This window comes from Lytechinus variegatus, chromosome 10 (genome assembly GCF_018143015.1).
Source record: "Lytechinus variegatus isolate NC3 chromosome 10, Lvar_3.0, whole genome shotgun sequence".
Taxonomy (NCBI): Eukaryota; Metazoa; Echinodermata; class Echinoidea; order Temnopleuroida; family Toxopneustidae; genus Lytechinus; species Lytechinus variegatus.
The window spans coordinates 18710472-18735215 of record NC_054749.1 but is presented as its reverse complement, the minus strand read 5'-3'; the positions used below and the strand labels follow the sequence as shown (position 1 = coordinate 18735215).

The window sequence follows — 24744 nt, the reverse complement described above, 5'->3', positions numbered from 1 at the left end:
TTACTGCACAATTTATTTCAAACTGAGGATGGTTTTGTTTTTTAAAAAGTAGCAAGCAAGCAAAAAAAGCTTTTCTTTTCCAAATGAGAAGGTTTTTAGCTCCCACATGAATCCGATTCGGTCCAGATTTCTACATTATAGCTTGGCACCACCCCTCCCGAAAAAAAATCTTGGGGAGTGCGTCAGCAGCGCTAATTCCCAGGAATATATGACTGTTGGAGTTGTATTTTTGTGTAAATAATAAATAAAATAATATATGATTTGTATAGCGCACGTATCCCTCTTGCTAGGTGCTCAAGCGATTCTGGTGCGCACAGCTTTTTGAGGAATTACTTCCTACCGGTACCAATTTACCTCACCTGGGTCGAGTGCTGCATAGTGTGGATAAATTTCTTGCTGAAGGAAAACAAGCCTTTGCTAGGATTCGAACCCACGCCCCAATGTTTGAAAGGCGAGAGTCAGAACCACTGGACCACGACACGCCCACTGGCTCCTAGGTATTGGAGCATTGATCAGGATATCTAAACCAAACTCCAACAAAGAATATATGGGTTTATGAATACATACCAATACCACGATTACATGATCACTAGTTCAACACCTAGGTACGTCAATCCCAGCACCAGCATCATTTTCAGGTTTGGGTGAAACGTTTGATGAAACTGCAGATCCAGTTCACCCATTTTCGACAAAGACCTTCCATCTTTTCACTGTGATTTGGTTAGCATTTTCAACACATTGCTATGTTCTAGTATTTGTTTTGCGTCGCGGTGGTAATATATCATTACATTCGAGCCACAAGCAGCAAGTAAGCAGATATGATGCCCAAACTATCTTCTTAGTCATCCTAGCCGTGATCTTTGTAACTTCACTCCTGCTTCTGATCATCTTCATCATCATTATCATCACCACAACCACCACATTCACAATCATCATCGTCATCATCATCATCACAATCATCATCACTGTCATCATCATCATCACCATCATCACAATCATCATCAATATTGATCAACTCCATGCACCTTCACGAGCAATACGTCACCATCAGCACCTTCAACAACCCGACAACCACACCCCGACATTTGCTTTGATTGGGCCGCCATCAGCAGAGTTTTATGATTCCTTATCATCATACCTGCAGTTCTCACCTTTGCTGACCAGGGACGCGTTTTATCAACATGTCACCCGACAAGTCGTCAAATCTGACAATCATCCTTGCTTTTGATTGTCTAAGAAGCATCTTTATGAAGACATTTGTCGGAAAACACTGGACTTGGCGGATAAAACGTCCGACAATCCTTTACATGAAAACACACCCCTGACCTTGATACTTGATGAGATAATTCCTCTTGCTGCTTCAAGAGCTAAACTGGAATGAAATATGCAATATGTCGTGAAAGATTCGTGCCATAGTGAAGATCTCTATTTTACAATAAAAGGAAAGTGCATGCGTTGTGCAAGTAAAAACCTGGATACATCTTAAAGAACGAGAGATCCGGTTGGAGGCTGCAGGTTTCTAATAATGGGAAGCGCAGCCTCTTTGAATGCTGGTAGACCTGTTTTGTATACAACTTTGCCAGGCAGATGGTTCCATATTCGGATTTTTCTTGGGTAGAAGGAGTATTTGTAGGAATCAACTGACAATTTTGGCCTAGCAAATTTCAATAAATGGTCTTTCCTTGAAAGATATGTACCCGGAGTAACTATAGCTGGCATTGGCATGTTGATCAGTCTGTGGTGAATGTTGAAAAGCTGAGAGCATTGGTCCAGGAGTTGCCGATAATGTAGTGTGTCCCATCCGTGAGCAGACAACAGGTGTGAAGATGACGTAGACCACCCATAGTTATTGGCAACAAACCGAGCTGCTGTTCTTTGCACTTGCTCAAGGTTTCTGATAGCAGTCAAGGTGTAGGGATTCCATGCCTCTGAGGCGTATTCAAGCTTGGTTGGAACCAGATCTGTGTAAGCTCTCGACTTGAATTCTCTTGATCCTGGCGAAAGAGTTCGGCGAATTTCGGCGAATCTGACAACTTTCCTTGGATTTGATTGGCAGAGAAACAAAGTTATAAGGGTAAATATCGGATGAAGAAATCTTGTTTGATAAAACTTCCGACAAGTACTTTTATGACATGCTCCCTAGTACTATTACCTGCATTCACAAGCACGGGTATGCCTAATAAAAATGTACTTTTATCTTTTATCCTATCAATATTTAGATCCTTGTGATAGCGGTCCTTGTGTTTCTCCTTCTACATGCGTGTCTGGAGGGGGTCGGTTCCTTTGTCTATGTACCTTCGTTACCAGAGGAGACACTACTACCTTCTATCACGGAACTACATGCAACGAGACATATCGTGAGTTGCCTATCTGTAATTTGTCATCAATATACATAGTAAAACGCTGTATTATTGATTTACATGCCTAACTATTGAAGATTTAATGTAAAGAAAAATAACCCGATATTACTTTAGATTCTAAACACTTGTTTAAGCTGTTGAACAACTAGTGTAAACTTCATATACTACATGGCGATTTACCTGTGTACAGAGAGATTAGGAAAACACAGATAGATAGATAGATAGATGGGATGTAGGTTGTTTGAGAAGGAAATTTATACCAACAATACCCCTGTTTGAATAAATGTGAGAGAAAGAAAGAAAGAAAGAAAGAAGGAGATGGAGTAAGGATTTGGGTGAGAGAGGGAAGGTGAGGGGGGTGGGGGACTACTTCGAAAATTAGTTTCCGTAGGGTATTGTGGAATATATTGTTTTACCGACAATATCAGTTTAATTCTGGCTATCAGTGGGAGAACTGCTGTTAAATTACTGCCACGACTATAATCAGCCAGTGACTGACTGGCCACCCGTCAGTAATGACTTTGTATAAGATGTTCGTGTTTCTCCTTTTGATCTTCCAGAATCGTCTTGTGGTCAAACGTTTTCCTCGGCTACCGGCGAAATCTTGAGCCCGTCGTATCCCGCTGACTACCCACCGAATCAAGAGTGCTATTATCTAATCAGGATCCTTGGTGCTCTTGGCATCACGTTCTACGTAAATGACATTGCCACTGAAAATACAGACACGGTCACCATTGGAAAAGGGCCAAGTGTTCTTTTAGAAGGAACTCGTTTAAATTCGTCTGGAGAATTTGTCACCGTAAACTCTGATCAAGCATGGATCTCATTTATATCGGATCGAGATACAACGTTCAGGGGATTCAACATCACATATGAAGCAGGTTCGTACCATTAACATGGTCATGATGACTGTTATCATGGTTGTTGATAATTTTATTATTCGCTTTTTCTATCATCATCATAGATCTCATCATTGAATACCATCATCCCTTTCATCTTCATTAACATCTTAATTCATCGTCACCATCATAATCACCACAACAACCACAATCCTCTTTGCCACCGTTGTAATTGTCACCATCTTCATTAACACCGTCATGGTGATTATCATCATCTTTATCAGTATCATTATCACCCCCATCGCCCTCATCATCATCGTCGTCATCGTCTTCATCATAATCATCACAATAATAAGAATAATTATTATTATGTATTTCCAGGCCTTTGCTAAAATTGACAGCTTATGATAACACAGTATAATCGAACCCAAATGTTGAACGTCCATGACAACCTTAACCTTTTAAAGATGTATTAGTAAAGTCAATGCTATTTTAATAGCCAATTTTTCTATTGCTCTGTCTTCTTTTTAATATATCTAGATACAGACGATTGTCAAGACGACCCATGTAACAATAATGGAACGTGCACCGATTTAGTTTATGACTATGAATGTTCATGTGCAGATGGTTGGACCGACAGAAACTGTACTACAGGTAATATATTTAGGGTGTGGTTATAAATATATGATTTTTTTTTTATAAATAATGAAGGTTCGTTTCAAAGGCAAGACAGAATTCCGAATCACCTGTCGGGGTTTAGAATGCCCATAAAATGTATTTAAAATTGAATCAATATTATAATTACACTATCAATAATCACTCCCTTCCACGAATGATCATGAAACAGAAGAGTGTACATGAGAAGATTGAATGGCGTGTTGTAGAATAGGGAAGGTCTATGTCCGTTGAAGCCATTTTTGCTGCATCACAGATCTATTTGTTTGTTTGTTTGTTTTTCTTTTAGATTGCACTTTGGGCCTGATGTTGCCATAATAAAATGATGAAAAGTGGCCCATGACTGCCACATAACAAACAAAAACTAAATAAATATGACAATAGTAATGAGATGAAATGGACAGTAAACCCCAACCAAATATAGCCAGGGGCCGAAGCCACTTATACCTTGGACTGAAATGGGGTTTCTCCATTCCCATCCCGTACGGTTGCAAGCTAGGGTTGTCATCCCCAAAGGCCTGGTCAGCTAGGAGCCAAGCTAGACAAGCTGGTAACCTTGACTTTTAACCTCCCCTCTACAAGTGGTTAGCATAACCCTTTAATAGTCTAATGATAAAAGCGATCATTCAATGAAAATTTATATATCCGATTCTATCACAGAAATAAGACACACATATTTACCTACATTAAAAAAAATGATTTCTCTCTACCATTGTGTGCCAATTTTTTTTTTTTAACTACATATGCATATGACTCTGATTACTTCTGTTTATTAACCTATAATGATAGATATCGACGATTGTGCAGGAGTATCTTGTAACCTTGTTGGGATCTGTCAGGACATGGTCAATGGATTTATCTGTAATTGTACAACTGGATTCACTGGCACCTTCTGCGAAACAAGTAAGACGAAACATCATCTTCAAAATTCATGATCTTCATCTTGCCGCTCATGTGTTTCTACATGCATTAATAAATGTGAAGTACTGTATGTCACTTTGACATTTAATTTTCGACGAGCTTAATACAAACCCCACTTTCCCGATATCCGTGTATCTTATTCGTATAATACAATACTCTCGATTGTTTCTTTTTTCTCACAAATGCTAACGTTGAAGAACCAAAAATGATAAAATAGAACAAATAAAATAAAACATTCCCCTTTTATTAGTGATTTTTTTCTCTCAAACAAAGCCTTTTTATGTCTATCATCATAACATCATATAATGATATTCAACATTTTTAGATCTATAGACAGTTTGTTGATTTACATCATTAGTTAAGACTTTATTTGCAAATAGACCATCTTGTCCGAAAGAGTTTTACAAGAATAACCTGTAGATAAATTTAATATTAAAGGCTTTTAACATGTTTAAGTTTTCTTGGATGTTATCCATGTATCATAAGTAATTTACACTAAAAATACACTGGTCTAACTAAACCCAACGTGTGGGGAAAAATCATTGATATTATGATATATATAACCTAGACGTCTGACGTAATGAGTTGATGCTAAGATGAAATAATGCAAATCGTTTTTTTTTTCAATAACTTATCTATGGTGCATTGAAGTATATGAATACATGTATAAAAACCTAAAATTACCTGATATTATGTTGTTAGTGTAACTCGACTGTACGTTATTATGGAAAGGTTATGGTTATTGTATATTCGTGATATTCAGATATAGATGAATGTACACCGAACCCCTGTCAACATGGTTCTACGTGTCATGACGGGATTGGTGGATATTCTTGCTCATGCGCACCAGGCTACACCGGGACGGAGTGCGAAGTAGGTAAGACCAAGATGATGGCGATGATGACGACGATGATGGCAATTAAAATGATGGGGATTGAGATAGTGACACAAAAAATGAAAATAATGAAAAATAATAGTTACAAATATATTTTCTAGAGTACATAAAATAATATTGTCGAAAATATACACAATAACTGTTCAGGAAAAAAAGCTAACTATTTCTAGTGCAAACCGTTCGAATAATCATTAAGTTTCTTTCAAGGGCGCTTCAAAATATTAATCAGAAACTCTAGTATCTGGTGCACACCAAGTGCATGAAAATGAAAATGACTTTGATGTAAAAGGAATAGGCGATAATAATTCTAAATGTCCACACACTGTTCTTATTTACCTCCTTGATGAATCAATCAGATCACTGCGTCTTATCAATTGTTTACTATAACTTGGACTATAATCAAATAAGAGATATCATTGTACGTGTTTCACATTATCAGGATTATGAATCTCTTAATTTGTATTTCTTATATATAGTGTACATTGAAAAAAAGTAAGCGAGCCTCGTATTTTAGATTTAGTTACAATAAGACAATTCTGTTCGATTTAAATAGTATAGAAATTAATATCATACATCATAAAATTATATAAACAGGATTCTGTCCGTATGCTCACTCAGAGGAAGGCATCATGGTTGAATCAAAATGATACTAAAATATTTGATATTGGTTGCATTATGGTAGTATTATGATACAAGAAGGTATTCATGGTGAAAATAGGCCTATGAAAATGCTTTTACTCATGCTGGTGATGAGTTTTCGATTAAGCAAGGATACTGGTAATTGATAAAGAAGTTTGTCAAAGTGGTTGTTGTTCTGATAAGGCTTTGGGTTCCATTGTGTTAATCGATTTCCCATTTATTCCCTATTCGTCGCAGATATCGATGAATGCGCGTCCAATCCGTGTACGCCCGGTGGTCGATGCAGAGATTTGGTTAACCAATTTAAATGCATATGTGATCTTGGTTTGACGGGAACCAGATGTGACACTGGTAAGTATCTTATTATTATAATTTCTTTCATTTTCGTCCCTCAATTTTCCCTTTATAATATATCACCGTATTATTCATTTTTTCAACCCTCAAAGGGGAGAGGTCGTCCCAGCTGCATTACAGTGGCGCCTCCCTTTGGGTGTGAAACATTTGGCTCAGTAAGACGTGGGGACGAAAAGAGAAAACTAATCAGGAAAAAAGAGAAGTTTAGTACATGTTATTTTTAACCATGTTTTTTTTTCCAAATTCACCGATATATTTTAGAATGACAGGTGATTTTTTTCTGGTTAAAATTTCGTGACAAAGATAATAGCTTAATTGGCCGACTCCTTTTAAAATTTTCTTCTCATTTCATTTCATTGGTTAACACCCTTTACTGCAGAATTAAAATGATTCAAATTAGTAATGAACACACTATGAAAATCTGGTCCGAAACTTACGACCTGGTGTTAATTGGGCAATGAGGATGCCAGCTTTGCAAATTTAAAACGAAAATTGAGTTGTTGCAGCAGTCAAAGATTTCGAATCGAACTTCTCTACAGCGAGTATTTTGTTATACCAAATATATTTTGGCCTTGTGTTGCGATAAGCCCAATGTTGTCAAATGGTGGAAACTAGGTTCAAAGCCGATTGTGCTGAATATGAGCAACACAGGAAAGTACAAGAGGGGCGTGTATTATTATTGATTGAAAAGAAAATACCCGGCTACTGACAGAAAGCTGTGCTAACGGCTGTATAGATTGTCATCTTCTATCGCAATCATTTGTTCCTGCTGACACTTGGACGGTTTAGTTGATTATTGATCGAAATCACTTTGTGATTGCTAAGAAATTGAAGAGTGTGTTTAATCTGTTTGATCTATCAGATATCCCAGAATGTGCGAGCGAACCTTGTAGAAATGGAGGAACGTGCACGGAAGGCAATCTGAACACCTACATGTGTACCTGTGCTCCTGGTTTTACCGGACCAACCTGTCGGGAAGGTACGTACGATTATCAGGCGGGAAATCATTCAAAACTGAATGGAACATCCTAAATGCAGCACAAACCAACTGCATAATCAGCCAATCGAGTCAATATTCGGGAATGCTATTGCGCACTTTGTCTTAGTGATTTATCATGGCTTTATTAAGACAACATTATGGCAAAGGAACCTAGGTTTAAGCTGTGAGCAGGAAATGTTTGTATGTTAAACTCTATTGCGATCATTTGTTTTGGTGTACATACTGGAAATATTTCCACTGTTCTCACAATTCATAATCAGTTGTTTTCGATACAACAACCAAAGTCCCTATGCCCTCATGTATGATAAAAATCAAGTTAAGATGGATTTATACATATTTCCGACGTCGTGGTTGATTGTCACCTGATTTTGTAACAGACCCCAGTTGTTCTTTTACTGTTTCGAAGCAGTTAGTGCCTGTACACTAGTAAGTCCGAACTGGGATAGGTACTCAGAAAAACAGGTGCAGAGAGTATCATAACCAAACTTTTCAATATTCCTCTTGGTTTCCACTGTTTACTCAATTGATTTATAAATTGATTGATAAAGATTTTATTCGATTTTTTTTACGGAATAAGGGTTACTTCTTTTTTTTATCAAGAAGTGGATTGAGCCTCATAACCCAATCTGAAGTTATATATAGAGGTAACCGTTCCTATGGGATGGGTGATCATGGCAGTGTAATGATACTTGTGATGGCAGCGGCACAGAGGTAAGAATGGTCATGGATGTTCTTTTTTTTAATCATAATGAGCTGTGATGAGAATTGTAAAATCCATCACAGCTATGATTTTTTTCTCTTGTGATATGTGCAAACTCTAAATGTGATATCTGAATTATCAGGAAGCGATGAATGTCTAAATTATTAAAATCTTAATTTCAGATATCAATGAATGCGCAAGCAACCCTTGTCGAAACGGAGGAGCATGTTCGAATGAGATCAACAGATTTACATGTGATTGCCCATCGGGTTTCAACGGAACAACTTGTCAATCAAGTAAGAGTTTCAAAGTCGTAATAAAGAATCGAAGAAAAGTAACACGGGCTAGCAAGGGATGAAATTGCGCTACATTAAAAGATTCGACACTCGATACGTCTTACCAATAATTGCTTATTATTCAAGCCAGTCTGTCAATTATTTCATGGGGAATATGTAGTAATTTGTTGAAATCCAGGCTCAAAAATAGTCGAAAGAAATTAATAAGTAATTGCCATATAGCTTAATTGCCTTATAGCTTAATCTTTTGGGCTATCAAATTGCATTGTCCCGTCAATTTGAACCATAGAAATTCCTTCGGCTGCTTCAGGCAACCTCGGAACTGAGAAAATGCGATAACAACTTTAACAAATAAGAATAAATTTTTCCTAACAAAATATTCCATTACGTGTAATCTAGTACCATTAACGTGTACCATTCCAAAAGAAGATATTGGTAATTTCAAACTTAAAGAAAAGATACGTTTGCTCTATTTTGTCCCTTTAATTTTTCACCAAGGGTATCGCCCCATAAGCCACCATAGATTAGTTATCAAAATTACTGATACTATTTCAATACTGGTTCAATTTTCTTAGGGATCAATGGTGGTTGCGATCATGAGAAAATATAAGCTTGTTCTGATCCGTATGGTATGGTAAGGTTATCATTAATGTTATCCTTTAGGGGATTTGCTATGTATTTTAACTTTTTCGTGGAGCTGCCAAGTTGTTATATGGTGACCAAGAACATGACTACCCCGTTCTGTTTTTGAATACGAAGCATTTGTAGTAAGAGCAGTTAATTTAATGATGTAATCGATATATTGAGAATCTTGACTAAATGAAAAGCCAAAGACCAGACATAAAACGATCTTCTCTTAGTTCTATATGTTAATAAATGTGACAGTAGCCTCTATGACAATGGCGCCACATGTGTGGATCAAATCAACGCTTACAGTTGTGATTACGCAGTAGATTACACTGGGTCACAATGCAGACCCAGTAAGAACGCAGTAGAAGAGTTCTGCACCGCGACACTGTACAAATTCAAGAAGAGAATAAAGTATTTGGAATGCAAATCAAATCCTAATGGACAGTTGGGATGACTTTGTCGAACAATTTGCGAACCGGAAAAGTAGTTTCGTCGTAAGTTTTGGAGATGACAAAATATTACAAATTTGTCGTTTGTCCAAGGTCCAGGGCGGCTCTGTTGCTTTAAATTCACAAATTTTCGACATAACGCCTTGGATGCTAATGGTAATACAATTTCTATGTGCTAGAAAGCGTTCTGCGTCTCAGTGCGGATCTCCCTATTAACTTTATCGTAAAGCAATTCATACAATCAAAAGATATTTCATCTCTTTGCTTTTTCACGTAGTCATAACAATGTGGCCGTCAGAACTACGAAACAGCTCTTAAAACGGACCTCCCAGAATGATTTTAAATAACCAAAATAGCTCTGATTTGTCTAGTTTATTGGTCAGTGTGACACCCGGGGAGCGTTTCATCAACATTTTTGTCTGACAAGTTGTCAGAACTGAAAATTTTCCCTGATTCTGATTGGCTGAGAGGCACTGTTACTACCTGTATAGCAACTGTCGGATCAAAAAAGACTTGTTAGAGAAAACGTTCAACACGTCCTTTCATGAAACGTTGTAACTGGTAATTATGGAAATCTCACTTGTCATCTATCTTAGACATCGACGAATGTGCGAGTACCCCCTGTCAAAATGGTGCGACCTGTCTCGATGAAGTCAATGGTTACATCTGTGATTGTGTAGCTGGTTACAATGGTTCACATTGCACATTAAGTGAGACCTCCGAAAATAAAACGATTGCAGCAGATTGCATATATATTTCGTTCGTTACTTTTTTGGCAATGTCTGATATTTCATAAAGTAATATTAATTTTGACATTTAAAGCACGTCAATGATTATAATAAAGGGCAAAATTGGTTCAGTTTAATCTATCCTAATTTAATGTGTTTGTGTGTGTGTGTGGTAACGAGGTGTGTAGGTTTCTTTTCTTTTTTTTTACTTTAATTTCCCTTGTTCTACTTTGAAGATTCTATTTTCCAAATTAGAATGTTGTCAAATAAGTTTATCAGTTTGTAATATCCTTAATAGTATTAATATTTTGCACCGTTTTTTTTTATATTTTTGTATGTCCAAACTCTTTTCAGACATTAACGAGTGTAGCAGTAACCCTTGTCAAAATGGTGGCACTTGCATAGATGAAATCAATGGATATCGATGTGACTGCCTCAATGGCTTCAACGGATCTGATTGTCAATCAAGTAAGCGGAAACATTTTTATAACTGGATAGACATTGAATTACAAAAAAAATGCCTCAAACTTTTTCCAAAACCAGTGGAGGGATATATTGAGCTTGTAATGGAAACCATGGAGTAGACCATTGAGCGACGTGGGGGGGGGGGGGGATTTGAACGAAGTTTGAAAAACAACTGTGAAGTCGTATCTTACCAATTTGGTTCAATATCATAACCTCGAAGTAAGTATTGCGATTAATTTGATGCAACTCCAAAACTTCTGTTACTAAATCACTGCAGTTTTAAGATTTGTATGGAATTATTGTTTCTCAATCATGAACTATGTTGATTATTTTTAGAGTTCATGTAGGTTATTTAATAATTGCTAAATAAATGCAATTATTTGCTGAAAGAAGGAAGATTACCACAGTATATACAAGAGAGAGGAAGAAAAACCCAAGCAAAGAAGAATCATTGATAAGTAAGTCATTTCATTTTTTCAGATATAGACGAATGTGCTCAGGACCCTTGTTTTAATGGAGCTACGTGTACGGATGGGATTGGAGGATTCACTTGCTCGTGTGCACCAGGATTTACAGGAACAACATGTTCAGTAGGTAAGTATAGACATTGAGACATTTTACTCTCGTATTAGATTTCGATTTTTTGGTGTGAGATATTTCGTAATTACAACTTTGACATTTTAGGATGCGATAAGTGAAGGAGTTCTTATAGCTATATTCTTGGAAAATAGTAAATTGGGACGAATCATAAAAAGTGACGCGAACATGCTCAAATACGACTTCAACAACCAAAAATGCGTCTTTGGCCGAACATTTTTAGTAGCGCATCGTTGTCTTTTTTTATTCTTTCAAGACTGGATGAGATTGGATTGGCGTTGATCGCAGCTCTACAATCATCTAAAAGGCCCTGCCTTTTTTATAGTCCTACAATGAAAACAACTTGTTGTGTCCACGACAACATAGATGGGTCTTCAAAGATGTCCTGCGTCCCGTCTTAAAAAGAGTTTTGATTGATCCAATCAAGTATATAGAAATCCATCAACGTCATTACTTTTTCTTTTTGAAATTTGCTCAGTGTCCATTGAAAACAAAAAGAAGCATGCTAAATTATAAAGTGAAACAGTGAATGTATGAATATACATTAATTCTATAAAATATTTTGAACAAATATGCATTTTATATGTTGATATTGCTGTCTTTCCATAGTTACGATTGATCGGATCAATCGTAACTCTTTGCAAGACGAGGCCCTGATGTTCATGTCCGTCTCAAAATGTTTGCACTGTTAAAATATTGCATTTACCCACAAAGCGCACCAATGCGAAGGAGGAAATACGGTACTTAATCCATTGTGGGGTAAAAATATTTGCATTTAGTGTCGTATTCATGTCACAGTAATGTTCATGCCAGCTTTAATTAAACAAATTAATCACGAATACATAAGTATAACACCGTATTACCATTTTGCAATACAAAACAAAAAATTAACCACTGCACCATACTCAACAAAAATCTTTAAAAAATGCAATTAAAGAAAATATTTTTGAACTTATTTTTCTCAGAGACTTTGCAGAACTGATTGTCTCATCTACTTTCAATTTCTTAAGATATAAACAGTGTGGGAGTAACCACTGTCAAAACGGAGCTACCTGTCAGGATGGAATCAATGGATACACCTGTGATTGTGCAGCAGGCTATACCGGATCACAATGCGCTTCACATAAGAACAAAACTTTGCAGGGGATCATATACATCAGATATATCTAATTCACATTGTATTTAGATAATGTATCCATTGTCGCAGTCACGCCATCGAAAACAGTTTTAGATACCCAACTGAATGTAATTTTAACAAGTTCGTTGATGTGTCTGCTATCATTAATATTCTATCTAACAAGAGCTAAAAAATCAATGCTAATTTCACATTTATAATCTATTTCAGATATTAACGAATGTGCAAGTACCCCCTGTCAAAATGGAGGGACCTGTAGGGATGGAGTCAATGGTTACACCTGTGATTGTGTAGCTGGTTACACTGGATCACATTGCACATCAAGTAAGACCTTCACAAATACAACGATTACAGCAGCTTGAATCTATGTTCTATTTTGGGGATGCCTGATATTGTTATTATATAAATTCATTTATGTTATATGTTGCTATTGATATTACATATCTAGCAGACGTGATTCTAGTTTTTATAACATGTCCATGGCGATTGTACAACTCAAACGAGAACTGAAATTTAAAACGAGTGGAAATTTCGAAATAACAACGAAACCGACAAGAGTCCTCAAATTGTGTTATTTTTACGAAATTGATAAAGATCAAATTGCGCTTCGCGCTTGCAATATTGATCTAGTATATTTTCGTAGTGCCTGTCCTTGTCGTAGAAATAGAGCTATTATATGATTATAAATATTTTAAGTACTACTCCCTTCTTCCCCTTTAGGCCATGGATCTAAGAAGTCTTAAGAAGGAGAAAAGAAAGGAAATAAAAAATCGGTGAAATATAATATATGCTTTTGAATAGCATGTCAAAGTCTATAACAAAATTAGATTTGTGTATTAAAAATGTCTAAACATTTCTTTGCTCACCTCGCTCACGCTCATTTATTTTGTTATTTCGACATTTACGAAGTGTCTGTCCCCTAAAAATTTAATTACACCCCCTTCCTCTAAAGTAAACTGAAAAAGAAAAAACCTTCACAGAGAGAAAAAATTGTGTCAGTCACCCCCAACCATGATAACTGATCGACGCCCATGCTTTTGTGCAGTCAAAACATTGCCCTTTTCACGAAACCGTACCGACACTAAACAGGACATAGACATTTGATGTTAATCCCCGGAACGAGTCAAGACTGCACACAATAAATGAAGCAAAATATCGACATTGTGTTATACAAAAGAAGAAGTTATATAATTTTCCACCACTCCACAAACAAATTCTACAAATATTACTTTTAAAGAAAAAGTAGTTTCCGAGACTACTAGGCAAAAAAAAAATCAAATTTTGATTTCCCCAGATATCAACGAATGTGCGAGTACCCCCTGTCGAAACGGAGCGACCTGTGTGGATGGAGTTAATGGTTTCACCTGTGTTTGTGTAGCTGGTTATACCGGATTACAATGTCTATCAAGTAAGAATTTAACCAAATTTGGCATCAAGTCACATCTACTATAGATATGTAATTCATGCTTGATTTCACATAATGTATCCACATTTGCAGTCACCCCAAGAAAACCGCTTTTAGGTCTTTTTTTGCGTGAATTGTCTGTCTATGAAGAGCTGGAAAGACAATGTTAAGTTCCCATTCACCATCTTAATGTTTTAATGGAGCTACGTGTGCGGATGGGATTGGAGGATTTTCATGCACATGCGCACCAGGGTTTACAGGAATAACATGTGCAGTTGGTAGATTTACCCATTGATACTACTTAAATGCAACTAATGCTTTAAAGAGCGTTAAAGATGCGACAAGTGAAGGGTGGAATGAGGGAGGTTTTTATATTTACATTCTTAGAAGACGGTAAATAAGATGATGAAAGTTGTTGCAAGCTTACGATGCGTCTGTGGACGAGCATTAAAGGGGAATCCAGCCTTGGCCATAAAATGGTGTGTTGGGAAGGAGAAAAATAAATTAAACAGGATGGTGAAAGTTTGAAAGAAATCGGACAAGCAATAAGAAAGTTATTGCTGTTTTAAAATTGAGATCACTAATACTATGTAGATTTCAAATTGGCAACTGGGTAAGTAAATTATGACAAGGGGCAAGGACAACTTTCCCATAGGCCATGTACTTTATTATCAGGGATTTGTGGTTTTCTCCCAAGTGCCCATTACCCTGGGGCTGTAATCTAAATATAACCCAGGTAGTATATTGTTTTATGTCCTCATGACAGAAAAATATAATTTGAAATAAAACTTTTGGGAAAAATGATAATTTAGCCATAATATGCATTGGAGTACATGGAAGAGTAGTCCTTGCCTTACATCACTATGACATCCCATATGTGGCCAATTTGAAGTCTCCATGGGTATAGTGATTACCAATATTTACAACTTTTAAAAAATTTTAGCTTTCTTGTTGTTTGTCCAATATTGTTCTAACTTTTAGCTATCAACTTGTCTGATTTTTCTTTTCCTTATAAAAACAAGTTTTTATTTGGGTTGGATTCCCCTTTAAGTGCATTTTGTTAAGGTTTTCAATAGCGTATTATCTCGTGATCTTGCAAAATTAGCTACCATTTTGTAGGAATGGTGTTATAAAGAATTTTATGAAGATCACGGGGATATTGAGAATATGCCCCCTAAAGATTTATGTTTTAGTATGGCCTGTGTTATCCCCCATTTTGTTATTATTTGCGGTCGAATATCGTAATATTTATGATGAACCATACAAATCATGTGACAAGTATAATACGATCACGTTGATAAGGAGGGAGTGCATTATTATCATTATCATGATGGTAATATTGTAGGGACACATGATAACGGATTAGTTAGTATTCTTTATCCCGGTTCATTATGTAAAATAAGTGACCATTGTACAATTGAAATGAGAACTGAAATCTAAGATAGTGGAAAAATTCGAAATAATACAAAAAAAACAAGAGTCATCAAATTGTCTTATTTTTAGGAAATAACAACAAAATAAACTTGCGCTTCGCGCTTGCATTATTATTCTAGTATGTGAACGTAGTACCTAGTATTTTCGCAGAAATAGAGCTGATATATAATCAAAACTTCTGTCTTAAGGACTACTCCCTTGTTCCCTGTTAGCGTACAGATGTCGGGCTTGGGATCTTGGATCTAAGAAGTTTTAAGAAGAAATGAAAGAAAATAAAAAGGCAATGAAATATAATATATGCTTTTGAATAACATGTCAAAATCTATAGCAAGATTAGATTTTTGTATTGAACTTTTGTGTTGGATGTTAATCCCCGGAACGAGTCAAGACTGCACACAATAAATGAAGCAAGATATCATCATTGTGTTATACAAAAGAAGAAGTTATATAATTTTCCACCACTCCTCAAATAAACTCTACAAACATTATTTTTGAAGAAAAAGTAGTTTCCGAGACTACTTGGGAAAAAAACAAATTTTGATTTCCCCAGATATCAACGAATGTGCAAGTACCCCCTGTCAAAACGGAGCGACCTGTGTGGATGGAGTCGATGGTTTCACCTGTGTTTGTGTAGCTGGTTATACCGGATTACAATGCCTATCAAGTAAGAATTTAACCAAATTTGTCATCAAGTCATATCTATTAGAGATATTTTATTGATGATTTCACATAATTTATCCACATTCACAGTCACACCAAGGAACCATTTTATAGGCCCGATGGTATGAAATTCGAAATAATCAAATAGTTTTCATCTGAGTCATTTACATCGTTTTAATTCCTTGCGTGACTTACAGTCCTGTCTGTCTGTCAAGAGCTAGAAAGACAATGTTAAGTTAGAATTCGTCATCTATTCCAGATATCGACGAGTGTGGGAGTAACCCCTGTCAAAATGGTGCGACCTGTATGGATGAAGTCAATGGTTACATCTGTAATTGTGTAGCTGGTTACACTGGATCACATTGCGCATCAAGTAAGAGCTTTGCAAAGACAACACAGTAAAAAAAAGATGTTGTTTAAGCCTGTCACTATGACAAGTTATTCAAACATTTTTTTAATTATGAAAACGGTTTAAATAACTTATTTAAAAAGTTAAAACAGTCTTTAAAAAAAATAAAGTTGTTAAAAAGTTTTTAAACAATAGTTGTTTGAGTGAAGGGCTTAAACAACGTGCTTAAAATTTTAAACAGCGTTTTTACATTAAACAATTACAGCAGATTGCAACTATGTTTTACTTTTGCGATGCTTGATATTTTTGTACTAAGTTTAATGTTCACTGTGACATTACATATCTAGCAGACATGAATTTAGTTTGTGTAATATTGCCATGATCTTGACATATGGTAGAACAGTTCGTAAAGTTTGATTTGTGTGTGTTGTGGGTGTGGGTCGGTTTTCTTGTTTATTTGACCTGTATTTCTTGTATTCTACTTTTATTAATCAACTTTGACTTTTTAAAAATAATTTCCGCATTTATTACAATAAGTTTAATCGGGTTTTTATACCCCTTTCTATGTTCCCACTCTTTTCAGACATCAATGAATGCGGCAGTAACCCTTGTCAAAATGGTGGCATTTGCATAGATGAAATCAATGGATATCGATGTGACTGCCTCAATGGATTCAACGGAACTAATTGTCAATCAAGTAAGTTATAGATTCGGTATAATCGGGTAGACAGTGAATTGAAGAAAACTTCGAAAATCATTTCCTACACATAACTATATTCATTTTTATACCCCTTTCTATGTTCCCACTCTTTTCAGACATCAATGAATGCGGCAGTAACCCTTGTCAAAATGGTGGCATTTGCATAGATGAAATCAATGGATATCGATGTGACTGCCTCAATGGATTCAACGGAACTAATTGTCAATCAAGTAAGTTATAGATTCGGTATAATCGGGTAGACAGTGAATTGAAGAAAACTTCGAAAATCCTTTCCTACACATAAATATATTCATTTTTATACCCCTTTCTATGTTCCCACTCTTTTCAGACATCAATGAATGCGGCAGTAACCCTTGTCAAAATGGCGGCATTTGTACAACTCCAACATTTCAGTTACCAATGTACTATTGTTGTTCTTGAATTGGTATATATTTGTGGGATTGGTTTTAATTTCTTAGTAATGTTATGTCAGCTTCTCAATCATGAATTCCTTTAATTATTTAAAGAGTTCTTAAAATCTTTAATAATTGCCAAGTAAATGTAATCATCAGCTAAAAGAAAAAATAACCACAATATATTCAAGAGAGGGGAAGAAACAAAACAATGAAGAATCATTGATAAGTAAGCTGGGTTTTTTCAGATATAGACGAATGTGCCCAAGACCCGTGTTTCAATGGAGCTACGTGTACGGACGGGATTGGAGGATTCACTTGTATTTGTTTATCAGGGTTTACAGGAGCAACATGTTCAATAGGTAAGTACACTGTAAAATAATATTGGACAATATTTTTACCACCATGAAAGTAATTATGTGTCCAATCAATCAGGAGCAATATTTTACCCAATGCGGGAAGCATATTGTCCAATGAGGTTTAAAAAAAAGCTGCAATTACTTTAGAATTTTCATCACGTTGGTTAAATAAAAAATGACCCCCCCCCCCATGCCCAATGTCGGTTGGGCACATAATCACCCTTATGGAGCATTTTTATCCAATATTTTCAAGAGTGCATAGACATTGAGACATTTCTTTACTATCGTTTCAGATCTCGAATTTTGAAGTATTGAGTGTTAGATATTATATTCCATCTTTCAACAATGCCTTTTCTATATTCGCATTGGTTCTGTGACACTACATAGATTCAACCTTTGCATTCAAGAAAGTTTAGGAAGCGACAAGTAAAGGGTGATATGTCGGATAACAGGGAGCTATATATGTTTGTATTCTTGGAAGATGGTTAATTGAGAAAAAATGAAAAGTTATGCGAGCATGCTCAAATTATATTTTTAGCAGCACATCGTATCGTATTCTTGCAAGTTTAGGAGATAATTTGTCTGAATTTCATTATGAAGAACTTTAAGGAGCCCATCGAAATTTCTGATGCGGAGAGAGTATGGATCCGCGTTGATTGCAGCTCTACCATTGGCCTTATTATCGTCCTACCATTGAAACACTCTGTTATGCCCACGACTACATGGATGGGTTGCCAAAGATGTACTGATGTTTATTTCCGACACTAAATTTTGGCACTGTGAACATATTGCAATTTTCCCAAAAGCGAACCAACGCTAAGAAGGAAATATAGCACTTTTTTCGGGGGGGGGGGGTAAATTTTGCATTAGATATTGTATGCATGTCATAGTACACACAAGGTTTAATTAACCAAATTACTAAGAATAAATTAATGTAGTATCATATTACCATTGCGTAATAAAAATACGAAGAAAACATTGCAGCACTCCCCCAATTCTACGATATTGCAATTATAGATTATTATCTTTCAAATGTTTTTGGAGATTTTATTCATTTTACCTCATCGTAGAATGTTACCGAATAAGATCATTTGTTTACTCATCCTCTAAGCTATGGAATAGTCTCTCTCACAACATCAAACAGTGCTTGACTTCTGAAACTTTCAAAAATTACCTCAAAACATTTCTGTTCAATTCTTCTTAATTTCTTCTAAAATTTCTTTTATAATTTTCTATAAAGCGCCTTGAGCACTCTACAGAGAGGATTTGGCGCAATATAAGTCTAATTATTATTATTATTATTTTGTAATATCCTATTTATTTCATAAATATCTTAAGCCAGGTTTTGCAATATCTTAAAACAGGTTTTATAACGTATTTTTTTTTAAATTCTTTTATTTATGTCCAAACCTTTTCCAGACATTAATGAGTGTGGCAACAACCCTTGTCAAAATGGCGGCTTATGCACAGATGAAGTCAATGGATATCAATGTGACTGCCCCATTGGCTTCAACGGATCTAATTGTCAATCAAGTAAGTAAGAAACCTAATCGAGTAGACAGTGAATTAAAAAAAAGAAACTTCCACAAATCCTTTCTAAAACATGAATGAATGGAACCATGGTCTAGCTCATTAAACTATGAATGTTGTGTAAAAAGATGAAAACACATTGTATAAGAAATGTGAAGTTACATCTTACCATTAGGGTTCAATATTTTAACCTTGAAGAAAAACCGTCTTGCAACTCTATATGTTTCCTGTTAATTTCCGCAATTTACTATTGCGAGTTTTGTATTTGTATATATTTGTTGGATTTGCTATGATTTCGTAGAAAATAATGTTATGTTAGTTTTTACATCGTGCCATTCTGTAATAGTATCTGAGGAGTTCATAAATTCTTCAATAATTACCAAATGAATGTAATTATCAACTGAAAAGATGACCACAGTATATACTAGAGAGAGAAAGGAAAAAAAATCAGACAAAAGAAAGTTTTTTGATAAGTACATGTAAAATGTAAGTAATCTCTTTACATTTGTTCAGATATAGACGAATGTGCTCAGGACCCTTGTTTTAATGGAGCTACGTGTACGGATGGGATTGGAGAATTTACTTGCACATGCGCACCAGGGTTTACAGGAACAACATGTTCAACAGGTAAGTACACTGTAAAGAATATTGGGTAAAATTTTTACCCCCATGAGAGTAATTGAATGTGTGTCCAACCAATTTGGAGCAATATTTTACCCAATGCGGGAGCATATTGTCCGATAAGGTAAAAAAAAATAATAAGCAGCAATCACTTTATAATTTTCATCACGTTGGATAAATAAAAATGCCCCCCTCCAATGCCCAATGTCGGTTGGGCACATAATCACCCTTATGGAGCAATTTTAACCAATATTTTCAAGAGTGCATAGACATTGAGACATTTCTTTACTATTGTTTCAAATCTCGAATGTTGAAGTATTGAGTGTTAGATATTATATTCCATCTTTCAAAAATGCCTTTTCTATATTCGCATTGGTTCTGTGACACTTCATAGATTCAACCTTTGCATTCAAGAAAGTTTAGGAAGCGACAAGTAAAGGGTGATATGTCGGATAACAGGGAGCTATATATGTTTGTATTCTTGGAAGATGGTTAATTGAGAAAAAATGAAAAGTTATGCGAGCATGCTCAAATGATATTTTGGTAGCACATCGTTTTGTATAGCAAGTTTAGGATATATTTTGTCTAAATTTCAATATAAAGAATTTTAAGGAGCCCGTCGAAGTTCCTGATGCGGAGAGAGTATGGATTCGCGTTGATTGCAGCTCTACCATTGTCAGTTATAGGCCCTGCCTTATTATCGTCCTACAATTCAAACACTCCGTTATGCCAACGACTACATGGATGGGTTGCCAAAGATGTACTGATGTTTATTTCCGACACTAAATTTTGGCACTGTGAACATATTGCAATTTTCCCAAAAGCGAACCAACGCTAAGAAGGAAATATAGCCTTTTTTGGGGGGTGGTAAATTTTGCATTAGATATTGTATGCATGTCATAGTACACGCCAGGTTTAATCAACCAAATTACTAAGAATAAATTAATGTAGTATTATATTATACCATTGCGTAATAAAAATACGAAGAAAACATTGCAGCACTCCCCAATTCTACGATATTGCAATTATAGATTATTATTTTTCAAACGTTTTTGGAGATTTTATTCATTTTACCTCATCGTAGAACGTTATCAAATAAGATTATTATTTTGTAATATCCTATTTTTTTAAATAAATATCTTAAGCCAGGTTTTGCAATATCTTAAAACAGGTTTTATGGCGTGTTTTTTTTTTCTTTCATGTATGTCCAAACCTTTTCCAGACATTAATGAGTGTGGCAGCAACCCTTGTCAAAATGGCGGCTTATGCACAGATGAAGTCAATGGATATCAATGTGACTGCCCCATTGGCTTCAACGGATCTAATTGTCAATCAAGTAAGTAAGAAACCTAATCGAGTAGACAGTGAATTTAAAAAAAGAAACCTCCACAAATCCTTTCTAAAACATGAATGAATGGAACCATGGTCTAGCTCATTAAGCTATGAATGTTGTGTAAACAGATGAAAACACATTGTATAAGAAATGTGAAGTTATATCTTACCATTAGGGTTTAATATTTTAACCTTGAATAAAAACCGTCTTGCAACTCTATGTTTCCTGTTAATTCCCGCAATTTACTATTGCGAGTGTTGTATTTGTATATATTTGTGGGATTTGCTATGATTTCGTAGAAAGTAATGTTATTATATTTTTACATCATGACATGCTGTAATAGTATATGAGGAGTTCATAAATTCTTCAATAATTACCAAATGAATGTAATTATCAACTGAAAGGATGAAGATGACCACAGTATATACTAGAGAGAGAAGGGAAAAAATCAGGCAAAAGAAAGTTTTTTGATAAGTACATGTAAAATGTAAGTAATCTCTTTTCATTTGTTCAGATATAGACGAATGTGCTCAGGGCCCTTGTTTAAATGGAGCTACGTGTACGGATGGGATTGGAGGATTCACCTGCTCGTGCGCTCCAGGATTTACGGGAATAACATGTGCAGTAGGTAATAAGATATTTTTACCTTCGTTTTAGTTTTCGAATTTTGATGCATTGGATGTGAGATCTGTATTCCTGCGAACGTGAAGCGCGAGCATGATTTTTTTTAAATATACGTTCTGGGCCTGAAAAGGGACATGTTAAAGACTGCAAAAAAATCCCTGGAAATTCTATGCACTTTTTATAATCATTTACAAGATAGGTAGATATCTGAATAACTGATGCGAGCACGAAGCACGAGCTGGAAAAATTGACAGACTTAAAAATTGGAAACTCCATAAATACTTTACACATCATGAAAAGGATGAGTAATTGGGGCCCTTCTTATATTAATAATGCGATCTGGATTCTAGGCATTCTAAATTCATTTCTTATATATTATGAAAGTCAATAATTTGAGCGCGAAGCGCGAACTTAAAAAATATATACTCGGATCTGAAGAAGGGAAATTCATGCATTTTTTTAAGTAGTGTGTTGGGGAATTGTGAAGTGGATATGGATCGCAATGAATAAATTGTGCGAGCGCGAGCTGATACATCATTAGTTTTATTTAGATTTAGGAGCGGGATATTTTAAAGACATAATGTCCTCATATATGAAAATGATGTCCATCTTTATATTCCTCTTCCTAAGCTGGAGATAAAACTTGTCGATATTTCAATCTAAGAAAAAGGACAATTTGATTATAAGGAATTCGTGGATATATTATTGTCCTATTTATTAATCTTATAAGCCCTTTGAGAGCGCGAAATTTATTGATATTGAAGTCTAAAAAGTGGACATTTTAAGCACTTTACTTTTGTAAATACGAATGGGATGCATGGATTAATATATGTTTTACAATCAATGCGAGCGCAAATATCTTTTAAATTAGTTTGTTAGAATTAATTTAGAGATATCTATAACTCATCTTGATCCGCCTATGGAAAAATGGGTTTTCACTTTTTTTTTACTCATTAGCAGAAATGAATTCCATGCCTATATTCTGAGATTCCTGCGCAAATGTAGAGCCTATCTTAACAAAAGTTGCAATGATAGATTGAATCGTTTCCCGCGCGGAGAAATCTTGATTTTGAACTTTACTACAGCGCGTCCCAAAAAAATGTCCCTCTGACATAGGACTGAATTAATTCTAAAATGTGGTAGGATTCTCAAATAAATGTTCATGAGTAGAAAGCTCATTTCATGTTCTAACCTTTATGAAAATTTCATTGGTCGCGCTTCAGCGGTTTTGAATACACACTCTGTTACGTAACAGTGGTGCATTTTAGCTCATTCCAAGTTTGCAGCATTGATGCATTTCTTCATTGTCTATGGCATGTTAACCCCCATTCTTACATCCAGGATCTGAGCATGGATAATTCCCTAATCATATCTAGGCTCATCAAATCATAAACTTGAGCATGTTCACAAGGACAAGAAACATAAAAGAATTAAGTTTGTTTGATGATTGATAAGGGGAATCAGTGCACCAACTTGAAAGAAAATGTGAATGATGGATGAGTACAATAAGCTGAAAAAGGGGGAATCAACAAGTTAATCACCCTTTCCAAAAAGGAACTATACCAAAGAAAATTTTGACTTTTTTCTTTTAAAAAGTTACACTGCATTATTGAACTTGACCTCAGTAGCTAATTAACTAAAAAAAAGTAATGAAAACAAAAATGCAGTATTGTTGGAATTATGCATGAAACAGACATGACCCGTTGTCTCAATCATTGTGCATCTCCCGTTTATCAAACATGAAATGAACTGTCAATACTGTTTTTGCCCTTCAAGGTTGTGATTTGATGAGCCTGGTTAGATCATGGAGATTTCCTGGTCCGATGAGGGAATTCCTTGGTCAGAACAAGGAGATAGAGGTGAAATCTCCTTGGTCAGAATGGTCAAAGGTGGTTGATATGCAAGAAAGTGCAGAACACAAAGCAGTGTTGCATGCATATAAACTTGGAATGGGTTGAAAAGAACCACTGTTACATAATAGGCTGTGTATTCAAAACCACTGAAGCAAGACCAATGAAATTTTTATAGAAGTTAGGACATGAGATGGGCTTCCTATATCCATACATTTCATTGAGAATAATTTTTATTTTTGGAAGTAATTAAGCCGCATATCAGAGGGACATATTTTTTGGGACGCGCTGTATAGACGTAAAAACAAATTTTATATCATGTTTGGTTAATTTGCTGATTATTTTTTGTAACAATACAATTTTTTTGCACAGAATCATTTGGGGCAAAACGATTTGCTTTCCACCCCAATATTCTAATTGGTGGGACGATCGCCCCCTTGCCCCCCCCCCCTGGATCGACGCCTCTGGCGAGCATGCTCAAATGCCAGTGCAACAACAAATGATACACCTCTGGTCGAACAATTTTGAGTACGGCATCGTTTCGTATTTCTTCAAGATTACATGATATTTTGTCTGAATTATGTCAAGAAGACTTAAGGATCCCATTAAAGTTTCCTGATGGGGAGAGAGTACGGATTTGCGTTGATTGCAGCACTACCATTATCTATTAGGCCCTGCCATATTATCGTTCTACAATTGAAACACTCTGTTATGCCAACGACTACGTAGACGCGTTTCCAGAGATGCCCTGATGCTTATTTCCGTCACCAAATTTTGATACTC

The 24744-nt window shown here is 35.7% G+C and overlaps 1 protein-coding gene across 10 annotated transcripts in view; it reads left to right on the top strand.

The window, feature by feature from the left end:
- Positions 1 to 24744, top strand: part of LOC121422786 (fibropellin-1-like) — a 49540-nt gene that overhangs the window by 4938 nt on the left and 19858 nt on the right. For 5 of the 10 annotated variants that reach the window (XM_041617981.1, XM_041617984.1, XM_041617976.1 and 2 more), the window contains exons 2-22: positions 2220 to 2357; positions 2921 to 3241; positions 3740 to 3853; positions 4664 to 4777; positions 5559 to 5672; positions 6567 to 6680; positions 7546 to 7662; positions 8566 to 8679; positions 10841 to 10954; positions 11432 to 11545; positions 12894 to 13007; positions 13978 to 14091; positions 16073 to 16186; positions 16442 to 16555; positions 17115 to 17228; positions 17348 to 17461; positions 17893 to 18006; positions 19423 to 19536; positions 20047 to 20160; positions 21377 to 21490; positions 22002 to 22115. In XM_041617981.1, the coding sequence (XP_041473915.1) occupies positions 2220 to 2357; positions 2921 to 3241; positions 3740 to 3853; positions 4664 to 4777; positions 5559 to 5672; positions 6567 to 6680; positions 7546 to 7662; positions 8566 to 8679; positions 10841 to 10954; positions 11432 to 11545; positions 12894 to 13007; positions 13978 to 14091; positions 16073 to 16186; positions 16442 to 16555; positions 17115 to 17228; positions 17348 to 17461; positions 17893 to 18006; positions 19423 to 19536; positions 20047 to 20160; positions 21377 to 21490; positions 22002 to 22115 (2628 nt within the window). The remainder of the gene's footprint in view (positions 1 to 2219; positions 2358 to 2920; positions 3242 to 3739; positions 3854 to 4663; positions 4778 to 5558; positions 5673 to 6566; positions 6681 to 7545; positions 7663 to 8565; positions 8680 to 10840; positions 10955 to 11431; positions 11546 to 12893; positions 13008 to 13977; positions 14092 to 16072; positions 16187 to 16441; positions 16556 to 17114; positions 17229 to 17347; positions 17462 to 17892; positions 18007 to 19422; positions 19537 to 20046; positions 20161 to 21376; positions 21491 to 22001; positions 22116 to 24744) is intronic. The other 5 variants (XM_041617977.1, XM_041617979.1, XM_041617980.1 and 2 more) reach the window with 5 other exon arrangements.